The following is a 23714-nucleotide window of genomic DNA, read 5'->3' as shown; positions in this document are numbered from 1 at the left end:
TACTGTTGGCCCTGAAACGAGTCCATAAATCCCTTCCCTTATTCCTCCTTTCTGTCCCTCCTCTACATCTACATCCATCTCTCTAGCATTCACTCATCCACCTACGTCCCAACTCTCTTTCGTCACGTCTGTACCTTCCCCATTCTCTCTCCGTCCTTGTCTGCATCTTATCCCTCGCTCTTCTCTGGTTTCACAAGCATAACGTGGTCGGAGTCAATGTGTCTGTCGTTTCGGTGGGTCGTGTGCATGCACATGCATGGCGAGTCCTTTTCTCGTCCACTCCCTTCTCTCATCCACCATCTTCTTTCTCTTAATTCATCCTTTCTTCTGCTCCATCCTCCCATCATCCTATGGCCTGCCAACACTCAGGAGTCCTGATGGTGGGAGTGGCGGTTTGGATGGGGGAGGTGAGGTTGGGGTGGGGTGGGGGGCATCAAGGAGGAAAAATGGCGTCCCTTCATTATCGTTGGTCCTCTGCCTTTTAAACCTACACTGCCACCCTCCCAATGTCCACACCACCTCTCCCTCAGCTCCTCGTCCTCCTCCTTGGCGTGGCCTCCTCTCAGACCCAGGAGTCCGGCGAGGCCGGGTAGTGGCTGGTCTCGTAGTTGAGCTCGCTGTACGGTCTCGACGCTGAGTAGAAGTCCACATAGTTGCCAGTGGACTTGAGGCCCTGCAGGTGCATGTTGAGCTCGGCCTGTGGGGGGCGCCCTCCTGGTGCGTGCACCTGGTCCTCATAGTACACCTGCTCGTCATAACTGCTGCTGCCTGGCGGAGGAGGATTCTGGAAGGGAGGGTAGGGCTCTGAGGGAAGGCCCTGAGATGAGACCTAAAAAAAAAAGGACAAGAATATGAAATAACCATTGTAAATACTGAATGGATACAAGTGGAATGGAATAGAAGAGGATGTCTGTAACTAGGACAGAAAACGATGAGCCCCAGAGGCATCATTCACATACTGTATAAAAGTAAAGAAGGTCTGACATCAGTGAGCCAATGACAAAGAGTAAAATAATCAGAAGGAATAGACCTCTAAAGCATGATATAAATTTCATGCCAGAGTAAGAGATTCCACATCCAACCCTGTTTCAGTCAGAATAAATATTTATAGGAGTATAAAATAATTGCCTTTAACTAGTATGTCCAATGTTAATAATAACTCTCGACGATTGTTCTCATATGCATTTCTAGTTTGGCTGAGGTCGATTTTGGTTGGTTTTGAAGCTAACAGATTTCAACCAATTGTTAGTATTAGCTATATTTGTCCCTGATGTAGCACTGACGAGCAGCAGACGAGGGAAAAGCATGCTCTTGTAGCCTGTGGATGTCAGCAAAATTCACTAACATGTTAAAATGACCTTGCTTTGTCATATGTCATTTCTACTTCTTCTTCTGGCTTATTCCCTGTTTCTCAGTGGTCGCCACAGCAGATTTTACAGTTTCCAGCAACAAGACACAGCACCATTGTTAACCTGGGCCTCAACCAATCTGTTATGATCTTGTCAATCCGCATACTGATTTGGCAAAATTTTACGCCTGATGCCCTTCCTGACACAACCATTAACCCTATGGACGGGGGCACAGGTAAAGCACTGGATGCCATTCCAGTATTCATGGACTTGTGCCCATGCCTGTCACCCGATATCATTTCGACTTATTACTCAAATGTTTTAAAAGCAGACTTATTGGCAAATAGGCTCCAAATACCTGATGCATTTTCAACGTAAGCAAAAAAATAAATGGTAGTCAGAGAGCCCCGAAATGATGACAACACTTTAGAGGTCGATATGCCATTGCTGCAGCTGTGTGTGTTTAAGTGCTGGTTGAGGGGTTCAGTGTTTTTGAAGAAAAAGGAAAATGATGATTTTACCAATAGCATGATCCATCAGAATCCAGTTCACTTTGAACTCATTGACCTGGCATAGCTCTGAACCAGTTTGAAGCAAAGACACAACACTGGGTTCATTCACAGCTTGAAATTGCATTTGAGCTAATTATAGTTTTGCTTATCCTCTTTGTCATCCTCCATAAACCGAGTGACAAACTGCAGCCTTGCACAAAGTCGTGATTATTTTAGAATATTTAAAAGCATGAGGGCACAGGGGTGAAGGAACTAACTCAATGGCTGCTGGCAGGGGTAAAAAAAAGGCAGCTCCCAACCTCAAATGAGAGAGAAGAAGAAGGTTATTGTAGAAACGGAGTAACTTTGTCTCTAGGCATTATATCCTGTCTTATCATATAATATTGATACTGTGATACGACACCAGATATCGCCTGGGATCATAATGATGAAAATTATCATAATATCATGACATAACTTTGAACTACTGTAGTTAATCTGCTATAGTCCAAATTTTCTTGGTAGGTTTACAATTTGCAGCAGTTCTGAATTCATTATAATGACAATTAGGCATTTCTAACATTTTGGAGGAAAATGTTTAATTCATTTCTGTACCCTCATTTGTGTTGTTTCTTTGCACTGTTTCACCACAGAAGTGAAAAAATTACACAAAAATGTTTCCTCTGCATAATGCATAATAAGTACTTTCCGGGTATTTAAGGATGAAACAAATCTTTTGTCATGTATTATTTTAAAGAGGCAAATGGAATGTGATTCAGAAGTTTTTTCTCCGAGAAACTCGGACAGTCATTGGAGAATGAGAAGATAAGAGATGACAAAGGTTTTGAGCAGCATTTCAGGCACAAGCATGAACACGCAACGCATCACATTCTTTTAGACCACCAGGACGGCCATAGCCCTGGCTATTTCTCAGCCTGGTAGAGGAATCGTCTGACCTGGTTATATTTGAGGTCATCACTAGGAGAGACGTATGTTCCTCTGTGCAGTGTGGAAGTCCCCCCGGTGATTTGACCTGCACAGGAAAAGAATGAAGATGACCATTTCAAAAAACGCACAAATTGGATTAGGATTTCCAGCCAGCCTAAATCTCGCGAGTTCAGTCGTTGTTATGCAAAACGGATATGGGCAAAGTGAAATTTGTGGGCTGACTTTGTGAAGCTAGGGTCAAGGGGGTCATTGCACCGCAAGTGTTACTGAGACTTGGAAACAGACTTAAGTGTCTGCCTGTAATACTAATCAGAACAGACACCTGCTGGGGCAGTATTTCAGTGATGTATTTTAAGTTACTCAGTAGATCAATGACTAACTGCCCACCCACAAACCAGTGGAGAACTGGAAAGCCTCCAGTATTAAAGCACCAACACTTTGGGAACTCCAAATCCTCATGGTAACCGCTAAAGGAAGTCATAGCAGCAGTTTTGTGTGAGAGACCATGTCCGCAGAATATGCAGCATAGAGTTCCTACCAGCCATAGCGTCCTTCCTGGAAGTGTGCTCGCCCTTGTTGCCATGGTAACTGGCATTACCCGTTGAATCATAGTCTGTCTTCCTCTCCTTCAGCGCCATCATCTCCCTGGGGGAGGCAGGAGCACTTGCTGCACACACAAACAGAGAGAACAATTTTAATTGGTTAATACACCAATGTTAATATCTTAGTTAATTGGCAGGTGGATTCCTTTTCAAACTAAACCAACCTTTTAGCCGTGGTTTACAAATTATACCACATGTTAATCCACCAGGTCGATTTGAGGGGTGATGAAAGGGGATGTTATCCCCGTTAAATAAATTGACAAAAAAAAACAACCCTTTGTAACACTGCCATCCCGCATTTCTATCTCCTTTGGGTTAATGATAATATCTTAATCATGGAACTTTAGTGTGCATAAAAAATAAAAACATTGTCAATATGTAACATGTTCTGTGCACTAATTAGCAATGGATATACTTTTCCATTGTCACATTAACCCACCTTTGGAATTTATTGCAATACAACTGTTAAGTTTATGTAAAAATATCAAATATTTCCCTTCGAGAATCACCACCTTAACATGGTGGAGGGGTTTGGGTGTCTCAGTGATCCTGGGAGCTGTGTTGTCAGTGGCAATAGCTCCTGGTAGGGTCTCCCAAAGTAAATTGGTCCCATGGGAGGGGCTATACTAAGAGTGAGTCCCAAGAAACCCAATGAAAGTACACCAGCAGAGCTACAGGACCTTGCCCGGAAAAGGGAAACCGGGGCCCCCTCCTGGAGCCAGACCTGGGAAGGGAGCTCTTCTGCAAGCATCTGGTGGTCGGGCCCAGCCCGAAAATACAACATGGACGCATCACATACAGGGATGACCATTGGAGTAGGGTGCAATGCAGGCTAGGCAGCAGGCAAAGGTGGGGACCGGGACGTTCCGGCATGTTCTGGCATCGCAGATTGATCCTCGGGACATGGAATGTCACCTGTCTGGCAGGGAAGGAGCCTGAGCTGGTGCGGGAGGTGGAGTGGTACCAACTAGATATAGATGGGCTCTGATACCAAATTCCTGGAGAGGGGCTGGACTCTTTACTTTTCCAGAGTTGGCCAAGGTGACAGGCACCGGGCATGTGTGGGGATACTCAAGTCCCTGGTTGGGCGCTGCTGTGTTGGAGTTCTCCACGGGGAATGAGAGGGTCGCCTCTATACGACTGCGAGATGCTGGGGGGGAAGGCTCTGACTGTTGTGAGTGCTTATGCACCGAATAGCAGTTTGGAGTATCCGGCCTTCTTGGAGTCTCTGGGTGGTGTCCTGGATAGGGTTCCGGCTGGGGGACTTCAACGCTCACGTGGGCAACAATGGAGAAACGTATAGGGGCGTGATTGGGAGGAACGGCCTCCCCGATCGGAACCCGAGCGGTGCCTTGTTATTGGACTTCTGTGTGAGTCATGGATTGTCCATAACAAACACCATGTTCGAACATAAGGTAGTTCATAACTGTACTTGGTATCAGAACACCTTAGGCCGAAGATCAATGATAGACTTTGTGGTCATATCATCAGATCTGCGGCCTTATGTTTTGGACACTTGGGCGAAGAGAGGAGCAGAGCTGTCAACTGATCACCACCTGGTGGTGAGTTGGATCAGATGGCGGGGAAGGCTGCCAAACAGACCTGGCAAACCCAAATGTGTAGTGAGGGTGAACTGGGAACGTCCGACGGAGGCCCCTGTCCGTGAGGTCTTCAACTCCCACCTCCTGAAGAAGCTCTCGTGTATCCCGAGGGAGGCTGGGGACATGGAGTCTGAGTGGGCCATGTTCAAAGCCTCTAATGCAGATGCGGCAGGTAGGAGCTGTGGTCATCGGTGCCTGTCAAGGTGGCAACCTAAGAACCCGCTGATGGACACCAGCGGTGAGGGAAGCCGTCAGGCTGAAGAAGGAGGCCTTTTGGGCTTGGTTGGCCTAGGGGTCTCCTGAAGCAGCAGACAGGTACCGTGAGGCCAGAAGGGCTGTAGCTTTGGCGGTCATGGAAGCAAAAACTCAGGTGTGGGAGGAGTTCGGCAAGGCTATGGAGGAGGACTTTCAGTTGGCCTCAAGGAAGTTCTGACAAACTGTCCGGCGACTCAGGAAGGGGAAGCAGGGCCTGACTCAGGCTGTGTTCAGCCGGGGAAGGGAACTGCTGACCCGGGCTGGAGATGTTGTCGGGCGGTGGAAAGAACGCTTTGAGGAGCTCCTGAACCCGGCTAACAAAGACTCAACGGAGGAGGTAGAGTCTGATGACTTGGGGGAAGCCCCACCCATATCCCTGGCAGAGGTCATGGAGGTAGTTAAGAAGTTCCTTGGTGGCAAGATGCCGGGTATGGTTGAGATTCACCTTGAGATGCTGAAGGCTCTGGACATTATTGGGCTGTCTTGGCTGACACGCCTCTTCAGTGTCGCGTGGAGATCGGGGACAGTAACTGTGGAATGGCAGACTGGGGTGGTGGTTCCCATATTTAAAAATGGGGACCGGAGGGTGTGCACCAATTATAAGGGCATCACATTGCTCAACCTCCCTGGGAAAGTCTACTCTAAGGTGCTGGAAAGGAGGCTCCGACCGATTGTTGAACCTCGGATCCAGGAAGAACAATGCGGATTCCGTCCTGGCCGTGGAACAATGGACCAACTCTTTACCCTTGCGGAAGTGCTGAGGGTGGCATGGGAGTTTGACCAGCAAGTCTACATGTGTTTTGTGGACTTGGAGAAGGCTTACGACCCCTACCATCAACAAGGCGTTGCTGAAGAAAAAAACATGTAAAATCCCACATTCATTTTTTTTTCGTGCCTTGTAGCGAGCGTCACTTCCTGTGCGTGAATAAAGGATCACATCTCATTTGCCGGTATCACAATAATGTAGGCCTGTGGCTATGGTTTAAAAGGTGACCGTGGTTTTCCGTTAGCAGGCCACTTCAGTAAAGGTAGAAAATGTGCAAGTGCTAATCCTCGATTCAGTTATGCTGCTAAAAACAAATGTGATAACTGGTTCGATGAGTGCAGCGTGAATAAACAGGAAAAGGGGGCACTGGGCACTGTTTCTGTGTTGTGACCTTTTGAGCTTGTATGAGTAACACTATGCTAATAAATTACTATTGAAACACGAGATTGAGAGAAGTAAATATTGAATCATCTCTCTCGCTCTCATTCACACACACACAGACCAGACTTCACTGTTCATTTGTAAGTCGGTGGCTGATTTCCATATTTTTCTTGTTTGTCTTTGCATGTGTGTCTCTTCCCATCCTCTGATCCTCCACATTTCATCAGAGAAAAAGCAATATTAATATTCTCCTCCGCCATACTGTAAGCTCGATATCTACAGGCCTGGAGAGCAATGTCAACACCCACACCACCCCACTCCCGTCTTACAACATATGTCTTTCTGTTGACTGTCTCACCCCCCTCCCCCCCAATCTGTCTGCACAGAGCACAACTGGATGGAAAGGCATTTATTTAAGACCTGTGTAAGATTCGAGATGGGTCTGCTAGTGCCAGATCCAACTTAAAATCCGACCACCGAATTGAAAACATCACCACGGCTGATGAATGTGAGGAGTGAAGTCAGCAGCAGAGATAATGAACTCAGTCTGGTTAGCCCTGTTTAGCCCTTTGGTGGAAACATGGCTATTGATTGAGTCCCATAGGGCCTGATAGCTACGGTCTAGTCTAAAGCCGGAATCATTATTTACTTCCTCAAACAGGAAGACTTCAAGGCTATTATGCTCTTCCTGTTTGGTTTTATCTCTACTGTCTTTTTTTCTGCCTCACTCGGATGTCTCTGTGGATTATAATACAGCTAACATTGATTCATTGACTCATTAATGCATTGAGTCATTAATGCTGTGCTATATAAGCATTTTCTAAAGTCCATTCTAATTATGTTCAATGCTGAAACCCATGCAGCTTATTTTGCTCTCGTCGCTGGTTATCAGCAAATGGCTGTGAATGGGGATGCACGCATCCTGAAGGCCTTTTCACACAAAGGAATCCTGTTGTGAGCGTGTGCAAAATTTCCAGTGCAATCAAATGAAAAAAAAATGGCTTGATTTGTTATCTGAGACTGACTCAATAAAAGAAAATGGAAAACAATGCAGGAGAAAAAGAAAGGCAAGTACAGGTCTGGCAAAGTACAGCGTTTAACGTTTGTCCCTCAAACTCAATTTTGGTGTTTCTCCGTTTTCATTTTTATCAGTAATGGATTAGAAAAAACTGTTTATAGTCCCACGAAACACACTCAAATCCCTTTAAATACGGTGTGGATGATAAAGGAAAAAAAAGCTGAATATCTTATTTCGGTCATGTATTAAGAAACATTTTTATTTTTTCATTATTCACTCTTTTTGAGATTTAAGATTATTTGTTCGCAGGATGAGTGAAGTGAAGGGTGATGCACAGCTCAGTTATATAGGAAGGGTATCGCCAACCTCCTGTACTGATGGGGATGGGGGGGGGGCAAACAAAGAGGTGAAAAACAGAGGACTCACCTGATCGATTGTTGGGCGAGGTCCGCACCGGAGAGATGGACGGGGTACGGGAGGAGGAGTAGGGCCGCTGTCTGTCTCTCTCTATTGTGGAGGAAGAGCCGACGAAATGATACTGGGAATAACCATCCTGGCGAGGAGATAGAGATCCTCAATACAACATTCTCTCTCTCTCTCTCTCTCTCTCTCTCTCTCTCTCTCTCTCTCTCTCTCTCTCTCTCTCTATATATATATATATATATCCATCCATCCATCCATTATCTGTACCCGCTTATCCAATTCAGGGTCGCGGAGGGGCTGGAGCCTATCCCAGCATGCACTGGGCGCAAGGTAGGAACACTCCCTGGACAGGGCGCCAGTCTATCGCAGGGTACCCTGAATTGGATAAGCGAGTATAAATAATGGATGGATATATACATATATAACTTAGCACAAAAAGTAAGGAAATTTGTGTTTGGTAGATTATTTCTTTGTTGTAACAATGCTTCTTGGCAATAAATCTTATACCGTTTGAAAGCCTTTTTATTTCCCTTTTAAATGGTGCCAAATTTGTAAGGAACATGCATTTGTGGGATGAGCAGCAGAGCTGAGTATGTGGGTTGTGCCCATGAAAAATTTGCCAAATCTTCTCTGCCAATGCCAAACAGCTTATTTTGCTGTTAATATTGACTCTTGTTTTGAGCTTCTGGTACCCCAGGTGCTGACAATCAGGTGCCTAATATAAGATTTATTGCCAAGAAGCATTGTTACAACAAACACAAATTTCCTTACTTTTTGTGCTAAGTTATATACACTCACCGGCCACTTTATTAGGCACACCTGTCCAACTGCTCGTTAACGCAAATTTCTAATCAGCCAATCACATGGCAGCAACTCAATGCATTTAGGCATGTAGACATGGTCAAGACGATCTGCTGCAGTTCAAACCGAGCATCAGAATGGGGAAGAAAGGTGATTTAAGTGACTTTGATCGTGGCATGGTTGTTGGTGCCAGACGGGCTGGTCTGAGTATGTAAGAAACTGGTGATCTACTGGGATTTTCACGCACAACCATCTCTAGGGTTTACAGAGAATGATCCGAAAAAGAGAAAATATCCCGTGAGCGGCAGTTCTGTGGGCGAAAATGCCTTGCTGATGCCAGAGGTCAGAGGAGAATGGCCAGACTGGTTCGAGCTGATAGAAAGGCAACAGCAACTCAAATAACCACTCATTACAACCGAGGTATGCAGAAGAGCATCTCTGAATGCACAACACATCGAACCTTGAGGCAGATGGGCTACAGCAGCAGAAGACCACACCGGGTGCCACTCCTGTCAGCTAAGAACAGGAAACTGAGGCTACAATTCGCACAGGCTCACCAAAATTGGACAATAGAAGATTGGAAAAACGTTGCCTGGTCTGATGAGTCTCGATTTCTACGGCGACATTCGGATGGTAGGGTCAGAATTTGGCGTCCACAACATGAAAGCATGGATCCATCCTGCCTTGTATCAACGGTTCAGGCTGGTGGTGGTGGTGTAATGGTGTGGGGGATATTTTCTTGGCACACTTTGGGCCCCTTAGTACCAATTGAGCATCGTGTCAACGCCACAGCCTACCTGAGTATTGTTGCTGACCATGTCCATCCCTTTATGACCACAGTGTTCCCATCTTCTGATGGCTACTTCCAGCACAATAATGCGCCATGTCATAAAGCTCGAATCATCTCAGACTGGTTTCTTGAACATGACCATGAGTTCACTGTACTCAAATTGCCTCCACAGTCACCAGATCTCAATCCAATAGAGCTTCTTTGGGATGTGGTGGACCGGGAGATTCGCACCATGGATGTGCAGCCGACAAATCTGCAGCAACTGCGTGATGCTATCATGTCAATATGGACCAAACTCTCTGAGGAATGTTTCCAGTACCTTGTTGAATCTATGCCACGACGGATTAAGGCCGTTCTGAAGGCAAAAGGGGGTCCAACCCGGTACTAGCAAGGTGTACCTAATAAAGTGGCCAGTGAGTGTATATATACAGTGCATCCGGAAAGTATTCACACCCCTTCACCTTCCTCACATTTTATGTTACAGCCTAGTTCCAAAATGGATTAAATTCCTTTTTTTTCTCATCAATCTACATACAATACCCCATAATGACAAAGCAAAAAAGGTTTTGTAGAAATTTTTGCAAATTTATTAAAAATAAAAAACTGAAATATTGCATGTACGTAAGTATTCACACCCTTTGCTATGACACTCAAAATTGAGCTCAGGTTCATCCTGTTTCCACTGATCATCCTTGAGATGTTTCTACATCTTGATTGGAGTCCACCTCTAGTAAATTCAATTGATTGGACATGATTTGGAAAGGCACACACCTGTCTATGTATATAAGGTCCCACTGTTGACAGTGCATGTCAGAGCAGAAACCAAGCCATGAAGTCAAAGGAATTGTATGTGGACCTCTGAGACAGGATTGTATCGAGGCACAGATCTGGGGAAGGGTACAAAAAAATTTCTACAGCTTCGAAGGTCCTGAAGAGTGGTCTCCATCATTCGTAAATGGAAGAAGTTTGGATCCACCAGGACTCTTCCTAGAGCTGGCCGCCCAGCCAAACTGAGCAATTGGGGGAGAAGGGCCTTGGTCAGGGAGGTGACCAAGAACCCGATGGTCACTCTGACAGAGCTCCAGCGTTCCTCTGTGAAGATGGGAGAACCTTCCAGAAGGACAACCATCTCTGCAGCACTCCACCAATCAGGCCTTTATGGTAGAGTGGCCAGACGGAAGCCTCTGCTCAGTAAAAGGCACATGACAGCCCGCTTGGAGTTTGCCAGAAAGCACCTAAAGGACTCTCAGACAATGAGAAACAATATTCTCTGGTCTGATGAAACCAAGATTGAACTCTTTGGCCTGAATGCCAAACGTCACGTCTGGAGGAAGCCAGGCACCTCTCATCACCTTGCTGATACCATCCCTACAGTGAAGCATGGTGGTGGCAGCATCATGCTGTGGGGATGTTTTTCAGCGGCAGGAACTGGGAGACTAGTCAGGATCGAGGGAAAGATGAATGGAGCAAAGTACAGAGAGATCCTTGCTCCAGACCGCTCAGGACCTCAGACTGGGGCTCAGGTTTACCTTTCAACACGACAACGACCCTAAGCACACAGCCAAGACAACAAAGGAGTGGCTTCGGAACAAGTCTGTGAATGTCCTTGAGTGGCCCAGCCAGAGCCCAGACTTGAACTCCATTGAACATCGCTGGAAAGACCTGAAAATAGCTGTGCAGCGACGCGCCCCATCTGACCTTACAGAGCTCGAGAGGATCTGCAGAGAAGAATGGGAGAAATACCCCAAATATAGGTGTGCCAAGCTTGTAGTTTCATACCCAAGAAGACTTGAGGCTGTAATCGCTGCCAAGGGTGCCTCAACCAAGTACTGAGTAAAGGGTGTGAATACTTATGTACATGCAATATTTCAGTTTTTTATTTTTAATAAATTTGCAAAAATTTCTACAAAACCTTTTTCGCTTTGTCATTATGAGGTATTGTGTGTAGATTGATGAGAAAAAAAGGAATTTAATCCATTTTGGAATAAGGCTGTAACATAACAAAATGTGGGGAAAGTGAAGGGGTGTGAATACTTTCCGGATACACTGTATATATACACTCACTAGCCACTTTATTAGGTACACCTTGCTAGTACCGGGTTTGACCCCCTTTTGCTTTCAGAACTGCCTTAATCCATCGTGGCATAGATTCAACAAGGTACTGGAAACATTCCTCAGAGAGTTTGGTCCATATTGTCATGATAGCATCACGCAGTTGCTGCAGATTTGTCAGCTGCACATCCATGATGCGAGTCTCCCGGTCCACCACATCCCAGAGGTGCTCTGTTGGATTGAGATCTGGTGACTGTGGAGGCCATTTGAGTACAGCGAACTCATTGTCATGTTCAAGAAACCAGTCTGAGATGATTCGAGCTTTATGACATGGCGCGTTATCCTGCTGGAAGTAGCCATCAGAAGATGGGAACACTGTGGTCATAAAGGGATGGACATGGTCAGCAACAATACTCAGGTAGGCTGTGGCGTTGACACAATGCTAAGTTGGTACTAAGGGGCCCAAAGTGTGCCAAGAAAATATCCCCCACCACCACCAGCCTGAACCGTTGATACAAGGCAGGATGGATCCATGCTTTCATGTTGTTGACGCCAAATTCTGACCCTACCATCCGAATGTCGCAGCAGAAATCGAGACTCATCAGACCAGGCAACGTTTTTCCAATCTTCTATTGTCCAATTTTGGTGAGCCTGTGCGAATTGTAGCCTCAGTTTCCTGTTCTTAGCTGACAGGAGTGGCACCCGGTGTGGTCTTCTGCTGCTGTAGCCCATCTGCCTCAAGGTTCGACGTGTTGTGCGTTCAGAGATGCTCTTCTGCATACCTCAGTTGTAATGAGTGGTTATTTGAGTTACTGTTGCCTTTCCATCAGCTCGAACCAGTCTGGCCATTCTCCTCTGACCTCTGGCATCAACAAGGCATTTTCGCCCACAGAACTGCCGCTCACTGGATATTTTCTCTTTTTCGGACCATTCTCTGTAAACCCTAGAGATGGATGTGCGTGAAAATCCCAGTAGATCAGCAGTTTCTGAAATACTCAGACCAGCCCGTCTGGCACCAACAACCATGCCACGTTCAAAGTCACTTAAATCACTTTTCTTCCCCATTCTGATGCTCGGTTTGAACTGCAGCAGATCGTCTTGACCATGTCTACATGCCTAAATGCATTGAGTTGCTGTCATGTGATTGGCTGATTAAAAATTTGCGTTAACTAGCAGTTGGACAGGTGTGCCTAATAAAGTGGCCGGTGAGTGTATATATATATAGTAACCTCATTCTTCTGTGTTTCTCATAAACGCTGCTGAAATTGTGCCGAAAAGTGTCAGCAATCCATCAGTGTGAAAACTACAACTCTCACTTCCTGGTCTGCTGCTACCTCTGGTGGGTTACATCAAAGTAAACCACACAGCATAAGAAAATGCAAATAACGCTTTGTACAGCTGATATAGAAAATCCTGATACATCTAATCCTGGAGAGGAAATAACTGGACAGGGAGGTCAACAGAGACGAAAAGAAAGGGGAGGGAAAGAGATGGACACAGAAGAGAGGAGCTGAGATGAGCGTGAGAAGCGAGGGAAGGAGAGGAAAGAAAAAAATTGAGATGAGGAGGTGGAAAAATAATAAGAGAAAGGAAGAGAGGGAAAGAAGAATGAGGCTCAGCGGTTTAGCGTACTGTGTTAGAGATACAGTGCATAGCTAATGTGAAGGAACACGGCTCCCCCTTGCTACTGTGTTGTCATCAGGCTCATGCATCATCTGTGTGAGTCAAACCTGCAGAAAACGTGTGTGGAATACCTTTTTGTAGAGACTACGCAGGTCCCTGTACTGCCACATACTGTTCAGGACTTGAGACGCGGCCTTCACCACTTTAGGGGTGTGTCTGGGAATTCAACGGAGAGGAGAAATGCATTACGGGATACATGACGTAGCATCGCGTCGACTCATTTTTATTTTTTTTTTGCAAAGATGAATTGCAGAGTGGGACAAACAACACAGACAGAAAAAGAAGCAGACAGCACTGTGTTAACTAGCAGCAGGGCAAGTGAAATCCAAGAAAAGGAGAGAAAATCAGTACTGAGAGATTTAGAGGGAATAAAAACATATCAGGATGACTTAATGATAGCTTTTTGGCATAAACAGTACTGATGATGATTGATCTGTACTCCATCGCACATACAGGGTTGGTGTCTTCTGCGGTACGCAGCGGCTCCAGATCTATTAGCAGTTTTGTTCTGTTTATTGTCTTATAGGAAACTACAGCATTCTACATTAGGATCTGAGGCCTCATTTTCACCATGAGAATATGAATCCTTTTTTTTTAAGCACATGCAGAGCATTTGACTTTGTGGGTTGCTCACAGGGAATACCACGCAACATTAAAATGGCAAACCTCAAAACTTTGCAAATGTGAGGGTTGTAAACTTTTAATGTCAATTTTTAAGGTTGCTTTGACCGCAGATCTCACCTTTGATTCTGTTCAACAACCACTCAAACGAATGAAGAAAAAAAAACACACCACCAAACTCTGCTGGAAACAAGTTCAAAGTTCTACCTACAGGATTTGTGTAGTTAGTATTACCTCTTATACATTCCAGCTGACACTGTAGAAATTTGCACAACTTAGACTTGGTCATTAGAAACACAACAACCTGGGAGCGTTTGAGAACTTCCATGAGGAGCCTTCACCCCCCCCCCATCTCACACATCTATCAATCCTGGCTTTTTTTGTGCCTTTTTGTTGCAACAGATTACGTTTTGGTGATGAGTCCCTTCTCCGTCTCCCACACCTTCACCACATTTCTCTCCAGCTCTTGTCCCCTGGGCCATGCGTGACGCTGATGAATTTGTCTGAGCCCTCCCACCTTCCCCTACCCGTCCTGCCAACCCCCATCAGTGTTAGTCTCTCACCCGACACCCACCCAACCAGCACCCTCCAGTTCCACCTCCTTGTCCACCTTTTGCTGTTTGCAATACCGATGAGCTCTTCTGTATCTCCATTTCCCTCTGTCAGCCCCCACCACCAGGGCAGCACAATTATCAAATGCAAATCGGAAATCTCTTAAGTGCTGGAATGCTTAGAAAATAACCACGGTGTAATTTTATGTTTTTCTCATTGTCGACAAATGCTATGAGAAGAGTCAGTTCCCCCATTCATTCTGTATACTCGCACATGTTTTCAATCTAACCGATGCCATGCTCAGCTCCCATCAAGGAAAGCCATAGGATCCCATTGTATTCACAAAAGCACTCAAAACAGGTCCCAGCGTGGTACTGTTGCCTTGGTAACCACAATACATCATTGCAAACAATGTGTGTTTTTCTGATTTTTAATGGAACAACTTTGTAAAAGTAACCAAGATTTCTTTTATGATCTATGGAAAGTAGCTTAGTGAGATTAGCTTGAGTCTGAAGAAATCATATTTGGTGGGTACCATACGCGTCATTGTTCCCACTTTCAAGCCAAAGAGACTTGTTGGTACCTGGCCTCTGTCAGCTCGTCTCATCCAAAGTAAACAAATATGTGCCAATGAAATGAAAATAGTCCATATTAAACCGTTTACTGCATTTTGAAGCCACCTACAGGGTGGAATAAGAAGTCGGATACACAGGGTTTTTTTTCCCATTACACTGTTTAAGGCTGAAGCTGTGTCTGTAAGCTGGGTTTAATGATATTTGAAAACAACATGATCCTATGGCCTCCTGGATGGGACCTAGGGGTGGCTTAAAGGTGCCTATTTTGGTGATGATCGTTCAATTTATGTTATCGTGGCACCCAAGGTATTGCACCCCCCCCCATCCCCCAACACACACACACACGCCATCATTCCACCTACTTGTCCCCTTTGCTGCGGGCGATGCCGATGAGCTTCTCGATCCCGCCGGCGTCCCTCAGCGCCTTGGTGTTCTCCATGTTCTTGGTGATGACCTCGTGCAGCGCGCAGCAGATGGCTGTGATAGTGTCGTCCGACATGGTCTTACCCAGCAGGCCCCCGCCGTTGGCCCCCCCGCCCCCGCTGCTGTTGTTGTTGTTGCTGCCGCCTGGCAAACGGTGCACCAGGTCCCGCATGGCGTATTTACCTGTGGATAACGGCAGGAGATGGATGGCTTTAATGAGATGGTAAGCCTTTTTATTTACATTTTTCTAAGCTGAGAACACGGTGGTGTGATCCCGGGGTGTTAGAAATGAAAATAGAAAAGAAATAAAGAGACTTTGGAGAAAGAGACAGCCTATAGAGAAAATCTATGCCGTCTCTTTCTTTTGGGAGGAGAATACACATTATGATAAAACCCCCACCTCCAGTTTGCCAAAATCACATGGGGGCATCAATGACAGTCCAGACCGAGACCAACATTGTGAAGGCAACATAAACGTATGACCAATAAAATACAAGGCGAGTGGAAAGGCGACGTGTCTGTGTTAGCCAATTAAACCACAAGGTATGAATGACTTAGGGTCAGCGAAGTCACTTATGCCTTTTCCAAACAGCTAACTTTGAAGGTGGAGACAGACACTCTGTCCTTCAAAGTGGGGGGCGGGTTTATAAACAGGAAGGCTTTGTAGTCATGACGCGAAGAGTCAAACAAACTCTCCTCAAAGTTGTTCATGTTGCAAGTGTTGGTGTGAAGATTGAGCAAAATAGAATTTGTAGACCACGTGAGACCCCGCCTACTTTTTTGGGGGGGAAGTTCCCCCCTTCTCCTCAGTTGTATCCGACCAATTACCCCACTCTTCCAAGCCGTCCCGGTCGCTGCTCCACCCCCTCTGCTGATCCGGGGAGGGCTGCAGACTTCCACATGCCTCCCCCGATACATGTGGAGTCACCAGCCGCTTCTTTTCACCTGACAGTGAGGAGTTTCACCAGGGGGACGCAGCGCATGGGAGGTTTACGCTATTCCCCCCAGTCCCCGAACAGACACCCCGACCGACCAGAGGAGGCGCTAGTGCTGCGACCAGGACACATACCCACATCTGGCTTCCCACCCACAGACACGGCCAATTGTGTCTTTAGGGACGCCCGACCAAGCCGGATGTAACACGGGGATTCGATCCGACGATCCCCATGTTGGTAGGCAACGGAACAGAACGCTACACTACCCGGAGGCCCAACCCTGCCTACTTTCATGTCTAAATACACCCGGCCAATCACTGCGCAAAGTGGGTGTAGACTCTGGAATGTCAGTTTCGGAATATTCCAAAACAAAAACAAAAAACAGCATTGTTAGAAGCACACAGCAGACCTGACTCTTTAAATGAGAGAGAGAAACTGTTTGTATGTAGGTGAGTGAGAGAGAGCGAGAGAGAGGGAGTTGGGGAGCTGCTTTTTAATCTACTACCTGTTCAAATATATTTTGGGTACAGAAACACATTTGGCACATCCAAAAAAAACCCAAAACATCGTGCCCCCCCCACACAAAACCTGTATGGGCTGAAAAAGACTCTGTTGTCATACAGAGAAAAACACAGCTGGGCTGACGGCCAGACAGCACCGGAGAGGACATGGCCACATGGTGTAATACTGACTGACTACATTTCCCATGACACCCGGCTATTTTCACAGGGGCAATCTTGTCTGTCGTGCCCTCTGACCCTTCGTTCTGATTGGGTCAGCACCCGGAGGGGGGTGAAGGAGGGGTTGGCTGGCTGCCACTGCCATCATCACAGCTATGGTGTTCAGCCGAGTCCACGATGAATGGCCCCCCGAGCAATTTCCACCAGAGTTCCCTTTCCTTCTATACATTTGTGTGAAAGCATTTTCTCTCAGTTCATTTGCCCAGTGTGTGCTTAGAAAGAAATTAAGTAAGAGTAAAAATAAACCATCACAGAGGCGGACAAGCCAAAGGTGAAGCTTTTCTTCTCGTTTCTACCACGAAATGGGAAAACAGACGAACTACAGTTCATTATTCCTCTGAGGGTACATACCATTTACCCCATGTATTTAGACACTAATGCAATTACATTGTGTCAACAGAACAGCGTTACGGGGGAGAACGCCGTGTTCTGTCAGCCCACACGTGTACACCCCCTAGCAGTGACACAACATTCACACATGCCAAACTCACACATGCTTCTGCACACGTGTACACGCATGGATGGACATACTCTTAAGACTGAGAAACTGGCACACGCACACACACACACACACACACACACGCACAAAGAGGCGGTTCCTATAGGGACAATGAGGCCAACCAGCTTACTACTGAAGACATGAGCCATACGGGGCTCCCCTGAGCACAACTGTGAGCACCCAATCAGCTGACTGGTATAAGAGAGGACTATATTTCCAGATTTCATTTGTGAAAGTAAAACCAATAAGACTGCTTTATGACTTCATCACCACACAATCTCAGCTGATGGGAGGATTCGACTGCCATCAGGGAGTGGACCACCCCTCTGACATGTCTCTCAGATTGGCAACAACCATAATTCTCCTTACAGCCTAATATACTGTGCAAAAAGAAATCATATCACATCTATGCCATCAGAATCAGATTTAATGGCCAACTATGTTTTATGGATATGAAGAATCAGTGTTGGTTTGGCTCACATGGATTAACGTTAAACAATACAGAATACACAGCAACAACGGAAAGGTTGAGGGTAATGCAGATGCAGGTTAAACAGTATTAATAAAGGGCAGAACACAAGAACACACACAGTTTTGGGTATAAAACTAGGTAGCGGTATAGATATATACACTACAGTATTGTAAAGTAAGAACTAAAGTAGTACAGATCAAAAAACTTGTATAGCTGCTACACAGTACAATAGTTTAGTGCAGGTAGTAATATAAATATAAAAATGGCATTGGTATGTATGAAATATGTACATAGAGGATAAACAGGTGTGTAGGCCTACATACAAATTCGAATTCAACATAAAATATCCAATGTAAGCATCCCCCTCCAAAAAAAAAAAGAAAAAGTTTCCAGCTCACCTTTAGAAAGCCCAATCGTTTTACTTTCATTGCAGGCATTGAATCCATTTGTAATGCCAGACTTTTCCCCCCCATAGTGATAGATGGAAGATTTGTAAATAGAAGTCCGGTATGTTTTTGGTTTCTGTGTGTGTGTGTGTGTGTGGGTGTGTGCGTGCGTTTGTGGGTGTAGACCCACTCACAAAAATGGCTAGCTAGCATTTAAAGTCCATCTGTTTAGCCAGTTCACACTCAATGGCAAGGATTGCCATTACCATTGCTTATATGTAGGATGAACATGATTATTGCTGGTCTCCATGGGCCCCCCCCTGGTTGCGGTGCCCCAGAAAGCTTTCCCTTCCCACTTATGGGTGGCCCTGTGTGTGTGCATCACTAACCGATGAGCTCCTTGTTCCTGACGTCCAGGGCCATGTTTCGCAGTGCGGTGGCCACGGCGCACACCACCCTGTCATTGTCTATCCTCAGCAACTCCACCAGGATGGGGAGGCCCTTCTCCTTACGCACAGCGGCACGGATGTACACCGACCACTATGCAGAAGGTGGCCAGATGGGTAAATAGCATGAGATGAGATGACAAAGTCAGAGATATCATTTGATGCAGTGATATTTGCACACACACCCCTATCTAATTATCTAATTTGTCTTCCTTACTATCCAAGGATTAGAGTGCCAGAGCACATGAATTTCCTTGTATTTGAATTCTGGTAAGAACTCAAATGCAGATGACAATAAATCTGAACACGAAACGTTCTGCAGCGCCGAAGCTTGCTGTTCAGAGACTTAAGAACTCAAGACTGCACAAGATCTGAGCCCACCATCAGACAATGAAATAAAATTACAATCTTGGGTCAACAAAACATAAAAGATGCTGAGGTTTTACCTTCCAGCTCCCGGCAGCCAGATTTTGCAGAGCTCCAGCCGCCCCCTCCAGTGTATCCGGATTGGAGCACTCAGACAGCAGGGTAAGGTAGGGCTTGACGATGGTGGGGTGCCATAACATCTGGATGCCTTTAGGGGGCTCTGCCGAGTCTGGGAAGGGGCCCACACCGTCCCACTGAAGAAGAAGAAGAAGAAGAAGAAGAAGAAGAAGAAGAAAGAAAGAAAGAAAGAAAGAAAGAAAGAAAGAAAGAAAGAAAGAAAGAAAGAAAGAAGAAGTTTTAGGACAGAAACCGTAAAGAGTTGCGTGTCTGACCCGGGCCGGACAACAATGATATTGTCTCCTTTAACAAGCAAGACAGTCATCTGGCAGAAAATGCACACTTAAATGTAAAATGCATGAACAAATACTAACGTTTACACATTCCTTTTTCTATCATTGGTAGCAAAGGTTTTATCATTTTGAATTGTTTTTGGCACGTTATCATCTTTGTTACCTAGTAATTCATTGTTTTTTGATAACTTATAGAAATGGATTATGGTAACCTGAGGCCTCATTTCTGAAATGTTCCTATGCACCAATTTGTTCTGAGACAGTCATGGTATATTTTAGCCCTCAAGTTTGTCTAATGGAGTAGACATGAAATCTGGGTGACTGCTGAATTTGGTAAACAATGATGTCTTAGTAAGCCTGGGTGATGCACGAAGGCAGATGATGTCTGGGGGAGGGGAGTACAACCAATAACGCTTCAGTCTGCAAGACAAATTTAAGGACTAAAGAAAATCCCACAAGTGTGTAAGTGCAAATTTGTGCATAACATTTTTATGAATGAGACCCAAGGATAGAACAGGGTATGCAGTCAGTTCAATTATAAATGACTCTCATGTACCTATGTTAAACATGATTATTTGCCACTGGCATACTGAAGAAGGGCGTTTGACCCGAAACATCTGTGCCGCAATAGATTGAAAAGATAAAATTGGATTACGGTCCGTGACCTCCTTTGGACAAGGTTTTACCCATGACAAGGGAAAAATTATAACCTTAAGACTCAACAAATGATACGTACTGAACACATTAACGGACATTTTCCATGATAAAATAATTACTTTTCAGTTAAAAGTTACTTGAAGGTACACTTGTTAGGGACATCATGGTCATCAATTATACGGATGTGTAAATACTTGACTGTCTTGATGCATGCTTAATACATGATGCAATACTTGAATGTTTAAAAAAAACAAAAACATAGTTGAGACCTGAATCCAGTTATGTGTCTGGAGAAGACCCACGTAAACCATGTCTATGTGGGTCAGAACCTGAGAGAAGCACATATACTGTATGCTATGCAGGTCTTCACATCGAGTTACTAATCAAAGGATTAAGTGACAGAAATGAAAGTAAAACCTTTTTTTCCCCGTCTTAAATCATTATTGCAGCAGGCAGTGGTCAGGAAGGATAAAAGAAAATGAAATAACCCCTCGTTAACTCCAATCAAGAAGTTATTTGGCCGTAAAAGATGACAGAATCAGGGCTGCTCGCATAGATTCTTAGATGGTCTAGCATGGAGCAGCAGAGAGGAAAGTCCTGTTTTACCTCGACTTTTACGAAAAAAGATACACCGATGCATCAAAATTAATGAAAAAATTAGATTATACATTCTTCTGGTCATTGCAGTACACCGAAATTCAGAGAATAAAACTGCAGGAGAAAATTTCTTCAGTTCAAGGGAACGATAAATGAAAATGAGCTATGGCAGCAGGGAAACCGTGTTTCACCGGGATGACTTCATACTGAAATGACCTATGGGAACAATACAAGAACTATACATAGTTCAATCTATTGTCTCTATTTTTTTTTCAGGAGCATGCCGGATCATGTCATTTGTGAAAGGCTATTTAGATCTGTAGATTACCTTTACTTATACAGATTTCAGCACAGCCCGACCTCTACACTGCACATTATCATATAAGCTGTGTAAGGCCGGGTGGGAGCGCTTCATGTTAGTATAGGACACAGATAGTAGCCGTAGAACAAACAGGGTGAGTAAGAGCGTACATGTTAATATGGGGTCTGAGGTAAGATGGTGCAGTTCCTTGATTTAGATCCAGACTTTTCTCTCATCTGGCCCCACAATGGTGACAAACTCCTGACCTCCATACAGACCAACTGACTTGCTTATGTCCTCCAAGAAAGGTGTAAGAACTTTGCTTTTCCAGGTCTACCTTAATCCTTACATGGTCTCTGGTGGCACTTTGCAGTGACTATGAATCATCTCATACTGCTATTGGTGTCTGCTGTTACTACGGTGCCCTGTCTCATTTAAACACCATTATCATCGATGTCTATCTACTGTTGTGCCCTCTTCTACTTGTGCTTGACATTTTTATGCTCTCATGGTATAATTTGCCTGTTTTTACTGTTTTTTGGTAATATCAATCTACTTTGTGCTTTGATTTTCCAATTCTCCACCCCTTGAAGATCTAAGGCCCACTTACACTAAGTGCACTTGAATTGACATGCACTCTTGGCTATGATATGATTACCGTGGAGTAAAGGTACTACTACTACTACTACTACTACTTCTTCACACAGTGCTATGATACTAATTTTACAGTATTACTATATCAAGTAGTAGAAGCAGTATATTTGCCACACGGTAATCATAGCATAGTAGTACTATATGAAGTAATCAGATTAGTAGTAGTAGTAATAGTAGTAGTGGTACATTTGCAGATATTTGCTACATGGTAATCATTGCACCCCGTGGACCCACCACCCGCGGGATGAGCATTGGGGTAGGGTGCAATGCAGGCCGGGTGGCAGGCAAAGGCGGGGACCAGGGTGTGCCAACTTCCGGCATCGCAGACACCGGTCCAGGAGGACCAACTGGGAGGAGACCCCGTGGTAGACCCAGAACTCGCTGGAGGGGCTACATGTCCATTCTGGCCTGGTAATGCCTTGTGATCTCCCCTGGAGGAGCTGGGGAGCGTTGCTGGGGAGAGGAACGTCAGGAGTGCCCTACTTAGCTTGCTTGCCACTGCAACCCGACCCCAGAGAAGCAGCTGATGATGAGATGATGAGAGGTAATCATATGATAGCACTGTATGAAGGAGTGGGAGTAGTAGTAGTCGTAGTAGTAGTAATTGTGATACATTTGCTACACAGTAATTATATTGCAGTAGTACTATATGAAGTAGTAGTAATAGTACATTTGCTACGCTGTATTCAAAGGAATATCTAGCAAATGTACTACTACTACTTCTACTTCATATAGTACTACTATGATATGGTTACTGTGTAGCGATCTAAGATGCCAGCTGGCAACATTCGAATTTATCTACTGATTGGTGACTCACTTGATACTTGCTTTGGACGAAAGCGTTTTCCAAATGAATAAATGTAAATGTTATTAACTCTCTCTATCTCTCATTTGGCACAGAACAGCTGACCTTCCCACCCCCACTGCTCCTGATGAGCAGGTTAGCGCCTTGCATGGCAGCTTCCGCCATCAGTGTGTGAATGTGTGTGTGAATGGGTGGATGTGAGGCATACACCGCAAAGCGCTTTTAGTGGTCGGTAGACTAGAGAGGCGCCATATAAATGCAGTCCATTTACCAACTCGCCCTCCTTCTCTCCTTCCCTCTCCTCTTCCCCATTGGGAATGACATAACCTCAGATGACAAGATTCGGGGCTCCGTGATGTCGACAACCAGACGGCAGTAGAGGACCTACGTATCTTCTGCCCCCCCCCTACTCGTCTAACCTTTGACCTACTTTTTACGGTGCTGCTATTATTGTGAGATGTCTCTCCCCTCTCCTCGAATCCTTTTCCTCCCTTCTTGCGTTTTCCCGTCTCTCTCCTACAACCAACAGCTCCTCTTCCCTTGTCTCTCGCTCTCTCAATTTTCTTCCCTTTTCTTCTCTAATTATCCCTCACATAGTTTTGCCCTCTCCAACCTGCTTCCTGAAAACTACTCCATGGTAATCGCCCACAGCTGCACTGGAGTGGAGAGAGCGAGAGAGCAAGAGAGAGAGAGGAGGTTATGTATTATGATCATGGGAAGGTTATGAATTGGTCCTTTTTACACATTGATCTTGGGGTTAAGTCCTGAAGATTTATCGTCTCGCTGGTTCTGCCTGGATACACACTGAACTCGAGTGTTCGCTTCGGAAATGGAGTCAAAGAGCCACCACACATTACTACCTTTTTTTCCCTCTCCCGCTCACTCTTTCACTCAATTTTTCTTCCAACTTCCCCTGCCTGATACTCATCCTTAATGAGAACAAATTTCAATTTTGCTCTGCAAGAAATTTAGGGGGGGGGAAAAAAGAAGAAGAAAAAAGTCAAGGCTAATGAGCAATTCACCCGTCCTCACCCAGCGGAAGTTTTTTTTAATGATTCACAGAGCTTTACTACAGTTACGGTAGAAGATGGGTTCTTCTCAACCATCATGTGACG

General features: G+C 45.2%; 1 protein-coding gene across 4 annotated transcripts in view; it reads right to left on the bottom strand.

Annotated features, from left to right (window-relative positions):
- Positions 1-562: 562 nt before the first annotated feature.
- The window catches only part of ctnnd2b (catenin (cadherin-associated protein), delta 2b), a 168825-nt gene continuing 145673 nt past the window's right edge, over positions 563-23714 (bottom strand). For 3 of the 4 annotated variants that reach the window (XM_056292726.1, XM_056292727.1, XM_056292729.1), the window contains 8 exons: positions 19229-19429; positions 18753-18903; positions 15271-15514; positions 13232-13316; positions 7838-7964; positions 3327-3455; positions 2797-2873; positions 563-829 (listed from right to left, as the gene is read on the bottom strand). In XM_056292726.1, the coding sequence (XP_056148701.1) occupies positions 563-829; positions 2797-2873; positions 3327-3455; positions 7838-7964; positions 13232-13316; positions 15271-15514; positions 18753-18903; positions 19229-19429 (1281 nt within the window). The remainder of the gene's footprint in view (positions 830-2796; positions 2874-3326; positions 3456-7837; positions 7965-13231; positions 13317-15270; positions 15515-18752; positions 18904-19228; positions 19430-23714) is intronic. The other variant, XM_056292728.1, reaches the window with a different exon arrangement.

The sequence above is a fragment of the Lampris incognitus genome, chromosome 14 (assembly GCF_029633865.1).
Source record: "Lampris incognitus isolate fLamInc1 chromosome 14, fLamInc1.hap2, whole genome shotgun sequence".
Lineage (NCBI taxonomy): Eukaryota > Metazoa > Chordata > Actinopteri > Lampriformes > Lampridae > Lampris > Lampris incognitus.
Note: the sequence above shows the minus strand (reverse complement) of the source record. Positions and strands in the feature narration are given on the sequence as shown.